Raw genomic sequence first — 17,946 nt, 5'->3', positions numbered from 1 at the left:
GCATATCAAGTTTCCACATAATGCAATTAGCTAAGTGACTAGATGATCTGCTTTTATGGTATTGGATTGAGGGATTACATGTTGACCAAGACAATGCAAGAAATTTTCTGTTCTTTAAAGCTGCCTCCTATGGTACTATTTCATAAATCATCAGAAAGACAGCACATTATGACATGCTTTATCTTTGCACTACTGCTTGGATAACATGTTCAAACACTGGAATGGGGTTTGAACCCAATCACCTTTTCTCTGAGGAAAGAGTCAAATCAGTCTGTATAAAGTACATTTTGTCTTTGTTTATAGTTATAGTGAAGGTGTGGTCACACTCTGGAGATTTAGCACACAAGAGAACTTAATGACATGGAAAAAACATTGTAAATGAACACAAAATATACCTGTCATTACAGTCAGTGTAGAATCATCCTTTGCAGCTTGTTCAAGTGCTTTCATAATTTCTTCGTACATCTGGATGAAAGGACAGTTGTGATATATGCATTGTCATGAATGTGGTATGCATTCTTTATAAGAAATCAAACATCAAGTGTAAATTCTTCCAGGTATTATTAAAATATATTTAGATGACTACTTAAGATACAATTACTGCTTTGCATTTATATTGTACCTTTAATGGAGCAAATTATCCCAAAGTGCTTCACAAAAATGTTATGAAACAAAGTTTGACAGTGAACCACATAAGAGGATATTAATGATAGTGACTAGAAGTTAGGTTTTAAGATGTGTGTTAAAGATGGAATACTTTTGGGGGGGCGGGGGGGAGGGAAGAAATGTTCCAGAATTTGGGTCTTGGTGACTGAAGGTTTGGCTGCTAATTATGCAGAAATTATAATTGATAATGACACTTTCTCTTCTGACTGTTGCACACTGGAACCCCATCTACAGTAATAAAACAGTAAATTTTCAGACCAGCAGGATCTTGCTGCACAGATGGTCAACCTCTCATTATTGGAAAAACAATCACGAGACATTGGGACAACCGAATCCATTTGCTGTCACACATTTTCCTTGCAACCAATTCCATCCTTGTCCCTGACTACTGTGAGGTTGAACTAGATTGTTCATGACCATGATGACACATTGACCAAGATAACTTATATCCATGACATCACTAAGACTACCTACTTCAATTTCTGGAAATCTTCAGACTTCATTCCTGCCTCAGCTAGTCTGTGCTAAAACCCTCATGCATGACTTGTTTTACCTCTAGACTCAAATATTATAATACCTCACAGGCTGATTTCCCACATTCTACCCTCCATAAATGTGAGGTCACCCAAACTTTTTATTCCATGTCCCACATTAGTCCCTTCTCAAATTATCTCCGTGCTTCCTAAGCTAAACATCAACTCACCTTCCTTTTCAAATCTGTTCATGACCATGCCCCTCGCTGTCTCCCTAAACTACTTCGACTCCCTCTTATATTTGCTGAAAGCAAAATACTGCAGATGCTGGTGACCTGGAATAAAAGCAGAAAGTGCTGGAGAAACTCAGCAGGTTTGGCACCATCTGTGGAGAGAAAAACAGAGATAACCTTTCAAGTTCAATGATTTTTCGAACTACTACAGTCCTTCACAATTCTGATCTTTTGAGCATCCTCAAATTGAAATGTTACATCACTGGTAGCCATGCCATCCTCTGCCAAAGGCACTAACTGTGACATTCTCTCCCTAAAGCTTTTTGCCCACCTACCTTACATTCCTCCTTAAGATACTCCTTAAAAATTTACCTCTTTGAACAAGCTCTTTGATCATCTTCACTGTGTTTTCTTCCTTTCTCAAGTGTTATTTCTTATAATACTTCGATAAACTTATCTGTGATATTTTATGTTAAATAAAGGCTTAATATATATATTGTTGTTTGCTACCGTATCATTCAAAAAAAAAAGTAACAACAATTTCCTGGCACCAGGGCGGTGTCTGACACACCCACAAACAGAATGGGCTCAGAAGAAAATTTGGCTGCATTCTTGTTTGAGAAAGGCAAGGTCTGAAGGCTGGTTTTTAAAAGATCTAAAAAATAAGTTGTAGTTCTGATTAAAAAGGGACTAATATACTACATTTGCACAATAAAGTCACAGATTCTTATGGAATTGATAGAAGCTATTCAGCCTGTCATGCATGTGTTGGCTATTTTGAAGGAGTTATCCAATTAGTTACTCTCTATATAACCCTATAAATTCTCTTTTACAAGTTCCTGTTAAATATAACCTTTATGCTTGTGAATTACATGCTATTAGAAACCCACTACAAAATAAAGCATGGATAAACGAATAGCAAGTTGACAGAAAATAGACAGTTTTCATAAATGGGTCCATATTTGAATGGCAGCGTATGACTTGTGGAGACCTGCAGAGGTCTGTGCTGGGACCTTAACTTTTCATAACTTACAATAACGATTTAGATGATTGGAACAAAGGCATAACAGCTAAATATGTAGACAACATTAAGGTAGGTAGGAATGTGAAGAAGACATCAGGAAGATGCAGACTGTAATGCTTAAACTGAGTGAGTGGGTAAAAATCTGTTAGATGGAGAATAGTATGGGAAAATATTGCCAGGAAGATTAAAAAAAAGTATATTACATGGATAGAGAATAACTACAAAATTCCAACTTGCCGAGGATTTTAAGTGTTCTGGTACATGAGTCACAAAAAGTTAGAATGCAGGTATAACTTGTAATCAAGAAGGCTAATGGAATGCTTTTTTGCTTCACCTCAAATGAATCAATTTCACTGTTTTACCCTCCAATGCTGTCTAATCGCAGGTATATTCTAGCTCAGAAGGAAACCATATGGCCCACTGTATCTACACCAATCTCTGAGCACTTTTAACCACTTGTAACCTCCTGCTTTTGCCATATAACTCTGCATATCATTTCCATTTACATAATCATACATTGTCCTCTTGAATGCCTAAATTGAATCTGCCTCAACCGCACTTCCGACAGTGTATTCTATATCCTAACTACTCACTGTGTGAAAAACATTATTTCTCACCTTTAATTTCTTCTTTTGCAAAAAATTGTGCCCTCTGATGCATTTACAGAAAATTAGCTTCTTCCCATCCACTCTGTCCTGGTCTCTAATGATTTTCAAATCTTCAATCAAACCTCCTTTTAGCCTTCTCCTCTCCAAGGAAAACAGTCCCAAATCTCCAATCTTTCCTCATAACTGAAATGTCTCATTCGTGGAACCATTCTTGTAAACCTCTGCAATGCATCCACATTCTTCTGATAGCATGGTGCCCAGAACTGCACAATACTTTAGCTGAGGTCTAACCATTATCTTAAGTTCATTGAACCCACTCTGTTCTTGTACTCTATTCCCCTATTTATGAAGCTTAGAATTACTCTATGATTTATTATAGCTCTCTCCACCTTTCAAGACTTATACACACACTCAGGTTTCTTTGCTCCTGCACAAAGTTTGGTTGGCTCTTGGGATATAAACTTATCTACTCAAATAGAAGTATGTACTATTTATCCATACCCACCTTTTATCTTATAGCTCATAATAAATTTTGAAAACTTAGAGAAGCAGTAATTCCCAAACTCTCAATCTTACATAAAAGAAAATCTTCTCTTCACCACTCTCTTTCCTGGGTACAGATGTCAATATGAACAGGTGGAATAATTTGCCCATTCCACACTCAATGAAGCTCAATGAAGATAAATATACTCCTGACCTTCAATATGCAATCACCACATACATTTCAACACAGTTATTTGGAAATCTTAATGTGTGCGTTCCCAAATTCCTTTAGAGATTTCAGACATCCTGAGTACAGCTCAAATGGTTTAAACATGCCAAAATTAATGGATAATTGAACCTTCCAAAGTTTCACAGAGCAACACAGCTTGTAGGTATCATCATCAGATCACGGCTTCTTTGAAACTCTAATGTCATTTGTGCTAAGTAATTCCTTCCTGCCTCATTACAGACATACTCTTAGCAGTTCCCAACAGCTACTACATGAATGCAAAAGCGCAACACCCTTCTGTAGCATAATCTCCCAACCTAAATGGGAGGTTCGAGGGAGAGTTAAGACAATAATTTCATATTATGCAGTTTATTATTTTAAGTAATAGCCAGCCAATTCCAGAATCTCTAATGGACCCTTCAACTCCAATCTCTCCAGGGCTCAGACCTCTATTAGATTCCATCTATTTGTATTTTCAAACATGAAAGCAAACACAAAATATTGGTGTTATTTCCCCACAATAATTTCTTCTATCTCTGCCTCCAAGGGTTCAACTTTTATTTTACATACACTCCTCCTTCATATATATATCACTCATCTTTCATATATATTCCAAAAATGTTTTTACAATCTGTTTGATATTCTTGGTTAGTTTACACTCATTCTATTTTTCCTTGTTGCTCACTGTTTCCTGGTTTCTAAAACAATCCTTATTCTCAGACTTCATGTTGTTCTTTGCAATATTAATGACCTCTTCATTAATTCCTAGATTATTTTTGACTTCACTAATATAGCATGGATCTTTTATTTTGCAAGGGTTCTGTTTTGAACAAAAAATGTTTGCTGTGAACGTCTAAATAATGTCTTTATAGATCCCCCCCATGATTATTAACCATCATAATCTTTTAGTTAATTCAGCCAACCAACCTTCACCTCAGAAATAAAACCAAATATGTAGGTCAGTTCACGATTCACGTTTGATACTGGATTGTTGCTTTTACACTCAATATGGAATGCAATTAGATTATGATTATATTTCCCAGATAAACTTTCAACATTTAACTATGAGATTACTCATTTGACCTATCTCATTGCGTAATACTCAATGTTAAATAGCTTTATCCTTAGTTGGCTCCACAGGAAACTATCACACAGAGGTTCTAAAAATTGATCTTCTAGATTTTTCTTGCCAATTTAATTTGTTTAGCCCATTTGAAAATTAAAGACCCCCATAACATTACATTGTTTTTACTAAATATTTTAATTACTTACTGCTGAATTCTCTGTCCAATACTATCACTACTATTCAGGATTAGTGGGGGGAGGGGTTCCTCAACTACCTTTATAAGTTATCAGTGTGGGAAGACATTAGGAATAAAAATGGTCAGAATTCTTTTTATTCCTAATCCTGTCATATTTATTCTAGTTCCTGATCGTATGAACCAAGGTCCTTTCTCAATGCTGTCCCTATGCCATCTTTTACTGAGGGTTCCTATTCCTTTTCCATATTCTGTCTCTTTAAAATATCATAAAACTGTAATATTCATTTCCTGAGTTTTATTACTGTGTAATTATAAATAATCGGGCTATAATTTTAAATCACTTCTCTATATGCAAAACCTGTTCATCTAAATTCAAATGCTTTGTATGTTCAGATAAAAGTCTTTATTTTTGTTACCACTATCCTTTGAAGAGACTTTATTCAGTGAAGTACTCTCTATCTCTTGCAGTTCCACATTGCTGCTTTTTTTTGACCAAATATACACAGTGCTCTTTGCCTTGCGTTTTATCTTTAGTCAGCTACATTACCTGACCCGACCCCCACAAATTCCTGTGGTAGCCACAGCCCGAGTTACATACTATACGTGGACACTGTTCTTAGCTTCTTTGAACTATGTGATCAATTCTCCAAGCTACATCATGAAACCGTAGCAATGAAGTAAATGAAAATTGGGCCAAAACTCTCCAATGTTTGGCACCCTATCTCACACACAGGAATTATTTGTGGCAGTATGCTAGGTCTAACCATCATCACATGGATGAGAGTGGCTGCAAAACAGATAACACTACCCAGGACAAAGTAGTTTGCTTGATCAGCAGCCTAACCATTAGCTTAAACATTCACTCTTTCAAGACTGGCATACTGTGGCAGCAGTAGATACCATCTGCAAGATTCAGTATAGTAACTCATCAAGGCCACTTTGACAGAACCTTCAAAACCTGCAACTTCTCCTAATCAGATGACCAAGGGTAGCAGATGTATAGGAACATCACCATCTACAAGTTTCCTTCTAAGCCACTCACCATCTTGATTTGGAACAATATTGCTGTTCATTCACTGTCATTGTCAAAATCTTGGAACAGCAACTGTTCAGTGATTAAAGATAACAGCTCACAGTTACCTTCACAACTTCAAGTAAGGATAAGGTTTTCAGCAGTAAATTAGCTGAGGTAGGGCTGGGATGAGGCGGTGGAGAGGATATGTGGTTGTACATGAAGTGAAGTCTGGTTCAGCTTCAAACAGTGGTGGAAAAGAGAAATGGAGTTAGTATCTCAAAAACAGAGTTCAAGGCAGGGACTGAAGACGAGGGTTGTGGTCTTCCTAATACTTAAGTCGAGAAGATTTCTGATCACTGAATACTGACTGTCGAATAAGTAGTGTTTTTTAAAAAATTCACTAATGGAACGCAGGTATCGCTGGCTGGGCCAGCATTTATTGCACATCCCTAGTTGCCCTTGAGAAGGTGGTGGTGAGCTATCTTTTTGCACCGCTGCAGTCCATGCGATGTACGGAAATATACAATATCCTCAGGGAATGAATTTAGTATTTTGACCCAGCGACAGTGAAGGAGTAGCGATATGTTTCCAGTCAGGATGGTGAGTGGATTGGAGAGGGACTTGCAGGTGGTTTGGAAATTGCTATGTAAGGATCTTTGGTGAATTTCTGCAGTTCATCATGTTATTATTACACACAGTTGGAGGGAATGAATGCAGTGTACATCATGTGAGCCCCTTTGTTCTTGATGGTGTCAAGCTTCTTGAGTGTTGTTGGAGCTGTACTCACCCAGGCAAGTGGAGAGTATTCCAGCCCACTTGTGCCTCCTAAATGATATACAGGCTTTGGAGAGTCAAGAGGTGAGTTATTCACTGCAGCCTTCCGAGCTTCTGAACTGCTCTTGCAGCCATTGTATTTATATATTGAATCCAGTTGGGTTTTTAGTCAACAGAAACTCCTAGTATGTTGATAGGGGGCGATTACTACTTGTAACACGATTGAATGTCAAGGGGCGGTGATTACATTGTCTTTTATTAAATGAATAAAATCTCTACAGTGTGGGAGCAAGCCATTTGGTCCGAGTCCACACCGACCCTCCAAAGAGCATCCCACCCAGACTCACCCCCCCTACCCTGTCCCTGTAACCTTGCATTTCCCATGGCTATTCTACCTAGGTTGTAGGTTGCAATGGGACATTGACAGGATGCAGAGCTGGGCTCAAGAGGTGGCAGATAGAATTTAACCTGGAAAAAGTGTGAAGTGATTAATTTTGGAGGGTCGAATTTGAATGCAGATTACAGGGTTAAAGGTAGGATTCTTGGTAGTGTGGAGGAACACAGGGATCTTGGGGTCCATGTCCATAGATCCCTCAAAGTTGCCACCTATGTTGATAGGGTTGTTAAGAAATATGGCGTGTTGTCTTTCATTAGCAGGGGGATTGAGTTTAACAGCCACGAGGTTATGCTGCAGCTGTATAAAGCCATGGTTAGACCATACTTAGAATGTGGCATTCAGTTCTGATGCCTCACTATAGGAAGGATGTGGAAGTTTTAGAGAGAGTACAGAGGAGATTTACAGGATGCTGCCTGAACCAGAGGATATGTCTTATAAAGAAAGGTTGAAGGAGCTAGGGTGTATCCCATTGGAGCAAAGAAGGATAAGAGGTGACTTGATAGAGGTACAGAAGATTATGAGAGGCTTAGATAGAATGGATAGTAACAGGGGGCATAATTTTGAGGTAATTGGAGGAAGGTTTAGGGCAGATGTCGGAGGTTTTTTAGAGTGATGGGTGTGTGGAATGCACAGCCAGCAATGGTGGTAGAGTCAGACTCAATATGGACAGTCAAACGATGCTTGGTTAGGCACATGGATAATAATAAAACGAAGGGTATGTAAGTTAGTTTGATCTTAGAGTAGGATAAAAGGTTGGCACAACATCGAGGCTTGAAGGACCTTACTGTGCTCTACTGCTCTATGAAATGTTACAAAGTTACTCTGAAATTCTCCTTGAAGAATGGCAATATTGACATTATTGATATTGAAGGATCTTGCTACCAATTATTGAATCTGGTGACAACCTGTCCATCAAGATAAATATTGGAGGAGAGATCATGGTATTATTGCTGGACTGTTAATTCAGAGACGCAGGTAACGTTCTGGAGACCCAGATTCAAAGCTGTCACAGCAAACATGTTGATATTACAGATCCTTAATTTTAGTGCATGAGCATTAATCATCAGTGTGGTACAGCAGAATGAGGAAAAATATGTAGAGTTTTACAGAGAAAGGCCATGACTCAAAACATATAAATTGAGCTTTATTTTTCACATGGATTCTCTTCCACCAATTCCCTTCATCTAATCATATCAACAAATACTTCTCTTTTCCTCATGAACCATGTCAGAGTTCTCCTTAAATTGCTCAATGATTATTGCATTTTACTTTACTTGTTCAAGGAAAGTGGGCATCATTGAGTAGGTAAGTATCAATTAGCCATCCCAATTGACTATGAATTGAGTGCCTAACTGCCCTATTTCTGATAGCAAATAAAAGTCAACCACATTGCTACAGGTCTGGACATTAAGCCAGATAAGGACAGCATAACTTTTCCGCAAAGGACAATATGGGGGATTTTTTTTTAACAGCAATCAATGCCTGCCTTGTAGTCACCGTTAACTGAGATAAGCTTTCATTTCTAGATTTTCTGTTTTAATCGCTTTTAAATTTCACCTGTTGCAGTGGTGGATTTTGAGCCCATAGTGCTCAGACCGTTAGACTGAGGTGCTGGAATAATAATTTAGTGATATTCCCACTATACTGCAATCTCTCTAATTGTCTCAACTATTCCATGGGGAAATGAGCTGCACATTCGGAACACTCTCTTCAGAAGTACACATGCTCTTGTACCATTCTGACCCATGTTGTAAATTCTTTAAATAGAAATCCTTTTTTTGATAGATCCCACACATCCACCAGATGGTACTCATTGGCCAGAGAACTCAGAATGCAAATTAATACAATAGCTAGTTACGCCCCCACAGCATTTGTTTTCCAACTCACAAATTATTCCAATTGTTAGCTCAGGGACTCAGTTGGGAAATTCCATGCAAATTGCTTGTTTGCCATTAACATTTCACCCACACCTGCCCTTAAAGGGAGTCATGTTTATCTTCAGTAACCTCTTACTTTTTATATACCTGTGGAAGCTTTCATGATGTGGAATTTTATGGCTTTAGCTAGTTTACTCCCACACTCTTTTCTCTTTATCACAACGTGATCTTGGTGCCAACAGATTTGGCTTTGTAGTGCTCTGTCCTGCTGGTACAATAGAATATACAGGGATGGTGACTGGGACACTAAGGTATGATTCTGTGAGCATGACTATATCAGGTTTGATGCTTGACTAGCCTGTCAGACAGCCCAATTTTGACATGAAACCCTAGATATTAGTAAGGAGGACTCCGCAGGGTTGACAAGAGTTTCTTTTAGCATTGTTGTTTCCAGTGCTAGGTCGATGGCAGGTAGTCTGTCTGATTTCACTTCTTTGTTGAGACCTTGTAGCGATTGATAGAAATGAGTGCCTTTCTAGGCCATTTCACAGGGAATTGAGAGACTGTGGGGTTACGGAGTTGGGAGTCTGTCAGGTTACCCCCTGGAGTCACATCTAAGCTAGACCAGGTGAGAATGGCTGAATTTGGTGCGAAAGGACCTAAGTGAACTAGACAATCGATAGAAGTTTCAGTGGATTCCTAATTCCAGATTTTTGTCTTGAATTCAAATTCCACCATCTGCCTTTGAAGAAGTTGAAGAGTATGATGCTGGAAAAGCACAGACAGTCAGGCAGCATCTGAGGAGCATGAGAATTGATTTTCTGAGCATAAGCCATTCATCAGGAGCTTATGCTCGAAATGTCGATTCTCCTGCTCCTTGGATGCTGTCTAGCCGGCTGTGCTGTTCCAGCATCACACCCTTTGACTCTGATTTCCAGCATCTGCAGTGCTCACTTTCTCCCAGGATTTGAACCAAGGACAATAGCTGAGATTCTGGATTAAAGTCTATCAATAATATCAATAAACTATTATCAACTGTGACAAATTAAAGGCAGTGGAGAATTTGAAGGCATGGTAATGTCCAGCAACGCAAATATAGAGTCTGACATTGCATTTCACGTGATATCGCCAAGGGGCAGAAAATGGATGGGAAATAGGTAAGACCGAGGATAGATCACTGGAGAATATCAGAGATAACTGTGCAGGACAGGAAGAATAAGTATTGAAAATGAGATTCTGGCTAAGACCGATTAGATAGGAATAGAATCTGACAAAGGCAGTCCCACCAGTTGGCCAACATAGGAGAGGCTTTGGGAAATGGTTTAATCAAAGGTGTTTGAAAGTGGAATTAGTTAGAGGAAGATGAAGAGGTATAGTTTCGAACAGTCACTGTCATATAATATGTAATTTCTGATTTTGTTAAGATCAAGTTCTATGGTAGGATCAAAAATTTGATTGGAGTACAAACATGGAATTCTGCTAACAGTTAAATATATTGAAACTTTTAATATAAATTTCATTAATATTTACTGACTTTGTGCAATACCAGATATTAATGAATATAACAACAGGTGAAAACAGTGATATAACAGTTAGTTAGTATATTGTTATTCACTAAATTATTAATCTTACCAATACAGAAATAGCATTTTTTTTAGCTGGTCTGTTTAGAAGAATAGTGGTGATGTTGTTTTCACTTGTGACACTTATTGTCTGGAATGATGACTTCAAATCTCCTGCGATGGTTGCTTCACTTTGGGTGGGGACTTCTGGAGAAACCAATGTTTCTATGAGGTCAACATATTTTTGTCTAGCTTCCTCCTACAAATTTCAAAAAGAAAAATTATTTAGCTTGTCTCCAGAGTATTATTTTCTCAGAACAGAGAGGTCACTGAACATTGTGTCTGCAACTGCTCTGCAAATCACTGTTATGAATTAGTGTTGTTCCCCAATACATTTCCCCAATACCCTTGCACCCAGTTTTTATTCAAATAATCATCCAATGACCTCTTGAATACCTTAATTTAAGCTGCCTCCACCATATTTGCAAGAAATGCATTCGAGACCCAAACCATTTGTGTATTTTTTCATCACGTATTTGCTGCTTTAGCAAGTTACTTTAAATCTGTAAAGTTCTTGATCCCGTTATGGGAACAGTTTCTCCCTATCTACTTTATCTGGCCCCCTTGTGATTTTGAAAACTTCTGACAGATCGGGCGACTGTCTGTGTGGAGTTTGCACATTCTCCCTGTGTCTGCGTGCGTTTCCTCCCACAGTCCAAAAGATGTACAGGTCAGGTGAATCGGCCATACTAAATTGCCCCATAGTGTTAGGTGCATTAGTCAGAGGGAAATGGGTCTGGGTGGGTTACTCTTCGGAGGGTCGGTGTGGACTGGTTGAGTCGAAGGGCCTGTTTCAACACTGTAGATAATCTAATCTAATCTAATCTAATCTCCCCATAGCCTTCTTCTCTCCAAGAAGAACAGTCCCAAAATCTCCAATTGATTCTCAAAATATAATGTTTCTCAACCCTGGAACCATTCTTGTAAATCTCTTCAACATTTTCCAATGTGTCACCTTCTTCCTATCATGAGGCACTCCAAATTATATACAATATTCCAACTAAAGCCTAACAAGTGTCTTACACAAATTTTGAACCAGCTATTCTTGTACACTATGTCTCTATTACTAGATACTGTATGTTTGATTAATTGCTCTAACTGTCTGCCACCTTCAAAGATCAGTGCACATAAAAACCCAGGCTCCTCTGCTCCTGCACCCCCTTTCAATTGTGCCCCTTAGGTTATACTGCCTGTCCATATTCTTCCTATTAAAATCTATCACCTTACATTTCTTTACATTGAACACCATTTGGCATTATCCATCCAAACATCAACTTGTCAATGTCTTTTCTAAAGCTCTGCACCGACCTCCTCAAAGTTTACAATGCTTCCAGGTATTGTATCATCTGCAAACTGTGAAATTGTCTCCTACACACCAAGATTGAAGTCATTAACATATAATCAGGAAAAACAAGGGTCCCAACATTTGTTCTAGAGCAATAGTTGCTAATTCCACATCACTGATGAGATGTGTAATGAAGTTGGAAAGAAATCACAAAACGAGAGTCACGTACAAGAAGGTAAGATCTCTGACAGGTAGAAAGAAAGAGATATCAATAGATAAAAAATAAAGATGGTAAAATATTGATTGAAAAGAATATATATTGGCATATACAATGATCCAAATCAAGGGGCTTTTCAAAATATAGTGGGAAACAACGGACCAAGCATTATGGTATTAGACGTAAATAATCCTTTGAAATTGTTAAGTATTGGAAATGTTTCAACCATAGATGAATGAAGGCAGTGGTATAGTGGTAAAGACACTGGATTAGCAATCCAAAACTGAGGTAAACGTTTTGGGGAATGGGGTCAAATCCCACAGTGATAGATGGTGAAATTTGAATTCAATAAAAAAGTCTCAAATAGAGAGTTGACCCAAAAGTGGCCATCTATAGTCAGAAAAATCCATCGAGTTCATGGATGGCCTGGATGAAAACCAGATCAGAAAGCAATGTGGTTGACACTTAACTGCCCTCTGGATGATTAAATGTTAAATAAAAGATGGCACTAAATGCTGGCATAGCCAGCGACACCCACATAAAAAGTAAGAACCAAATATCTAAAATCCCTTGGAGAAAAAGAATTAGAAGTGGTAACTGAAATTTGGGATCAAATTATATATCAAAAGATACATTCTAAGTGACAAGAGGCATTTGTTGTATGTTTGTTGCCCAATAAACCTAAAACAATGGAATGAAAGTGCAATCATTTAGAACCAAAAGCTTAATGAGTCATCTCATTATTTCTTTCTGTTATGATTTTCAACATAACTATTTAAAGCAGGATTCGGTGAAACACATTCTGGATTTAGAGATGGACTTAGAGTTAACCGAGCAATGTTTAATACATATCTAGAAGTAAATACAGAGAGTCACACTTAAGTGAAGCATGTGTTTAGTATGCTTCCTAGATATGAAAAGGAACTTGGCCGTGTTTACCACCAAAAGCTAATAGATGTGTTGCTGACCTGTAACATTGATAGTGGAGGTGAGACCTATACTGTCTTAAATGGGATGAACTAACAAGCATTAGCCTGAAAGAGGGACAATCAAATACATTTCAGTTGAAGACAGGAGTACAATAAGTCTGTTCACTGTCACCAAATGTATTCAATCTGTGCAAAGAACAAATGTTCATAGAATTAGATGGATTTCTAGGGATAAAAATTGGAGGCAAGAACATTACAAACTTGCAGTACACTAATGACAAAGTATTACTTGCAGATTCAGAATAGCTGTACAAAATATTGTAAAATCTACAAATCTACAAATTTAGGATCTAGATTATGAAGAACAAAATGACTAAAACCATGACAGTTGGCTGGACATAAAAGACATTAAAATAAACTAGCCTGAAGATTAGAATGGATGATATCACACTGGAACAAGTAGAAAAGTTTGATTATTTAGGACAAATTAAAATGGAAGATGGTAGATGTGATGCCAAAGCAGAGGGTCAGGATAAATGGATTGTTTTTCTGTTTGGCAAACTATGAATAGTGGGCATCAACTACTTCCAATCTATATTAAGCACTTGGATGCAGGAATAGAATGTATTACAGCTAAAATTGCAGATGATACTAAAACAGGTGGAAAAATAAGTTACAATGAAAACATAAGAAATTTACAAGTGGATATGGATACATTAGGTGAATGGACCAAAATTTGGTAGATAAGTTTAACATGGATAAGTGTTAGTTTATTCACTTTGGTCAGAAGAATAAGAATGCAATGTATTGTCTAAGTGGAGAGAAACTGAAAAATACTTCGGTGTAGAGGGATCTAACTGTCATGCATGAATCGTAAAAAGCTGGTATGTAGATACAAAAAATAATAAGAGTCGAAAAGTGGCATGGGAAAAACATACAGAGTCAGGCAGCACACAAGGAACAGGACAGTTGACGTTTTGGGCATAGGTCCTTCATCAGGAATGTGGAGAGGGAAGGGGGCTGAGAGATATATAAGGGGATGTGGGTGGGGGAAAGGTAGCTGGGAAGGCGATAGGTAGATGCAGCTGGGGGGTAATTGTGATAATTCAGTGGTTTGCCACAGGGCGGTGGGGTTGTTTGGTGCCTGTGTTCCAGAGATGTCTTCTGAAATGCTCCATGAGTTGGCGTCCTTTCTCCCCGATGCAGAGGAGACCACATCGAAAGCAGTGGACGCAGTAGATAAGGTGGGTGGATGTGCAGTAAAATCTCCCCCCTCATCTCTGTTCAAGGATCCAAAGGATCTTTTCACATCTGGCAGAGATTTTCATGCACATCCACCCAGTTCATCTACTGTGTCTGTTGCTCTTAATGTGGTCTCCTCTATATTGGGGAGACAGGACACTGACTTGCTGGGTGTTTCTAGGAACATCCCTAGGACACACGCATCAAACAACCTCACCGCCCTGTGATCGACCATTTCAACTCCTCCTCCCACTCCCCCAATGACATGCAAGTTGTGGGTCTCCTCCACTGCCAAATCAAAGCCACCTGTCAACTGGAGGAAGAATGCCTCATCTTTCACTTTGGGACCCTTCAACCACACGGCGTCAACATCGACTTCACTAATTTCAGAATCTCTCCTCTCCCCACCTCATTCCAGAAACAACCCTCCAACTCAGCACTCTCTGACCTGTCCCACCTGTCCATTTTCCTTCCCACCTATCCATCACAATTACCCCCCCACCACCTGCATCTACCTATCGCCTTCCCAGCCACCGGGCCCCTAATCCTACTCCCCCCACCCCATATATCTCTCAGCCCCTTCCCCCCTCCACATTCCTGATGAAGGGCTTATGCCCAAAACATCAAGGCTCCTGCTCATTGGATGCTGCCTGACCTTTTCCAGCACCACACTTTTCAACCCTGACTCTCCAGCAGTTGCAGTCCTCACTTTCTCCTTCAGCAGGTAATAGGGAAGGCAAGTGCAATTTTGGCATTTATTGCTAAAAGAATGGAATACAAAAGTAGGGAAGTGTTGTTATAACTGTACAAGGCATTGCTGAGCCCGTATCTGGAGTACAATGTACACTATTGGTTCCCTTACTCGAGGCTTGAAGTACTGAATTGCCTACTCCTCCTCCTAGTTCTTAAGTTCTGAGATTATAAATGTAGGAATAACCAGAAGTAATTTTATCAACATTAAAACGACTAACAAGAAAACCCTACCTTGCAACAAGGGTAAAAAGACGTACAAGATGCTACATTCAATTCATTTTCCTGAATGTTGGAATCAGGATTCATTACAATCCAGCAGGAAGCCATTCAGCCCTGAGTTCATGCTGGCTCTCTGGCACATTCCAATCAGCCCCATTCCCCCACTCTGTTCCTGTATTTCTGCAAGATTATTTCCCTCTTATTTCAAGCCTATTTCATTTCAAAGTAATTGATGGTCTTCATTTCTATCTCCTTTGTAGGCAGTGATTTCTATGTCATTACCACTTGCTGTATATAAAGTACTTCTTCACTTCCCCCTCTGTATATCACATACATAATCTTCAATCTGTGTTCCTCTAGTTCCTTATTTAAACCTGCCATCATGGTTAAAAGGCACGAAGAAAGGGCCAACATTGTTCCTCTTTAAAAGTATATTCTCTAGCTTTTTTTTCAGTGGACATTTTGCTGGAACACTGCTGCTGTTGATCACATGATGCCAGCTGACAAAAATTTCTATAAAGTTCTGATAACTCGTTGCCCGAGGACAAAAGCTTCCATCATCCTCCTGCTTTATTGTCAAAACATTTCAGTCAATTAAACCAACACAAAGGAACCACAGATAAAATGTCGACACAGCCAGTTTTGAATAAGAGAGATCTAAATGAACACCTCATCTCTGAGGTGGCACAAATGAACCCACAGTCATCTGCTACAAAATATAGTTTTTGACCAGATACAAAGATGCTTGACAACTTAAGTGGCTGAACCAGAAACCCCAGTCATGTGCTGGAAACTGCTAGTTTTTGACCTGCAGGAAGCTGGACATTAAGATCTGTGGGAGAAATATGAGGTCTTTGAAATAAAATTGCTAAAAAATTCAATTGTCAGAGCATTTAACAAATGAACGAGGCACTCAAAATTGCAAGAACAAAAATAACTATTCAAAAAGTGATATCCAGAAAATAAAGTGTAGCATTTCATCCATTTGATTAGAACTGAAAAACTAAAAACAATCTCTTATAGAAGGAAAAGTAGAGGTCAGCAGAAAGAGAGACTGACCTAGTCACAGTTGATTGATGGATGCCACAGAGCGTTGCAGGTGAGCTACAGTGACTGTGCGAGAGCAGTGCAAAACAGAAAAGGGTGACACTCTATGACAGCAGATCCCCTGGCAGGGGTTGCTGTAATCAGCAGTGTGTTCAGATTGTGTACAAATTTTTAAACAATTAAGACATGCATTTCAAAACTGTCAAAACAATATCTTTACATACAGATACTATACAGTGTAGCTGCCAAGTTAATTAAATCAACCAGGGATATGAATCAATATTTCTGGGTAGGAATTCCTGTAGAAACCAATTATTTTTATATGAAAAATAAATTCTAACTTCTAGTTAATAGCTCAATGATGACACAAGTTCCACGCTATAAGACTTTTACTGTAACAAACAGGCTAAAAGCACCATTTACTATTGTAGAAAACTTGTACTTTACTACAGAATAGAATTTATCATTTTTACTTCTAATATAACTAAAAAAGACAACTTCATGGATATACTTTACACTGGTTTAAAGTGATTCTTTGTTTCCTAGATTTTAAAAAAAAAAATTACACAATGGGGGCATCACAGACCAGGCCAGCATTTGTTGCTCCTCACTAACTGCCCAGAGTCAACCATATTGTTGTGGATTTGGAGTCACATGCAGGCCACATTGGGTAAGGACGGCAGTTACCTTTGCTAAAAAAGTTAATGAATCGGATGAGTTTTTTTTGATTATCTACGATGGTTTCATGGGTCAGCATTAGACCCTTATTTCGAGATTTCTATTGAATTCAAATAGCACAGCCAATCTACTATGGTGTGATTTGAACCCAGGTACCCAGAATATCATCTGAGTTTCTGGATTAATAATCCAATGATAATACCACTAGGCCATCACCTCCCCTTACTTTCAAACCTTTTCTTTCAATTTGTGCTAACTTTTAATCTTAGAACTGTCCTACACAGTGAGGGACTTTTTTTCTTGCGATTCTGTCTCCAGCACAAGCTAGTTCTTCAGCCTCATTTCAAATTCTCCCAAACTTCAAATATTTTTTAATCCTACCTATATAACTGTGCAGTGAACAATGCAGAATTTTGACCTCTAGCTGATCCTTCTCTCTTGGATCCTGGCAGAGTGTTTTGGAAGCCTTTCAAAGCCTATTTCAACTGCAACATGAACCATATGGTTCTTGGTTACAACCTGACATTCTCAACTCCTTCCTGGGTCTTAGAAACGTTAGACTGATAATCTTTGAAATACAGATGCTGCTGCCATTCACTCCAGTTGTGATCTTTTCAGCAAAACAACTCAGGTCTCTCCTTAACCTTAAGCAGCCATATCACTAAGGCCTGGTGTCAGGCAGACTTCAGAATTCTTCATTTTACCCTAAATTAAAGGCAAAGTTCTGAAATATAACAATCTTTGAAATCTTATATTTGTTTCAGTAATAAAAGAAAACGCCTATCAAGCTCCTCATTTTATGCTGATTTTTCTAGCAGGCAAGGGCAGACATTGTTTAGAGATTCATTCACTGCTAACTCCATAACAAATTTTCCAATGTCGTTATTACCATATCTTTTCTCTGATTGAACAA

General features: G+C 38.5%; 1 protein-coding gene across 7 annotated transcripts in view; it reads right to left on the bottom strand.

Annotated features, from left to right (window-relative positions):
• The window catches only part of eci2 (enoyl-CoA delta isomerase 2), a 174,423-nt gene that overhangs the window by 41,824 nt on the left and 114,653 nt on the right, over window positions 1-17,946 (bottom strand). For all 7 annotated transcript variants that reach the window (XM_087978506.1, XM_087978507.1, XM_043719487.2 and 4 more), the window contains 2 exons: window positions 10,674-10,862; window positions 396-465 (listed from right to left, as the gene is read on the bottom strand). In XM_087978506.1, coding sequence (XP_087834632.1) covers window positions 396-465; window positions 10,674-10,862 — 259 coding nt within the window. The remainder of the gene's footprint in view (window positions 1-395; window positions 466-10,673; window positions 10,863-17,946) is intronic.

Source organism: Chiloscyllium plagiosum, unplaced genomic scaffold (genome assembly GCF_037043375.1).
Source record: "Chiloscyllium plagiosum isolate Xiang-an unplaced genomic scaffold, Cpla_swu_hap1 HiC_scaffold_34, whole genome shotgun sequence".
Taxonomy (NCBI): Eukaryota; Metazoa; Chordata; class Chondrichthyes; order Orectolobiformes; family Hemiscylliidae; genus Chiloscyllium; species Chiloscyllium plagiosum.
The sequence above is the reverse complement of the archived record's forward strand: the minus strand, read 5'-3'. Positions and strand labels throughout refer to the sequence as shown.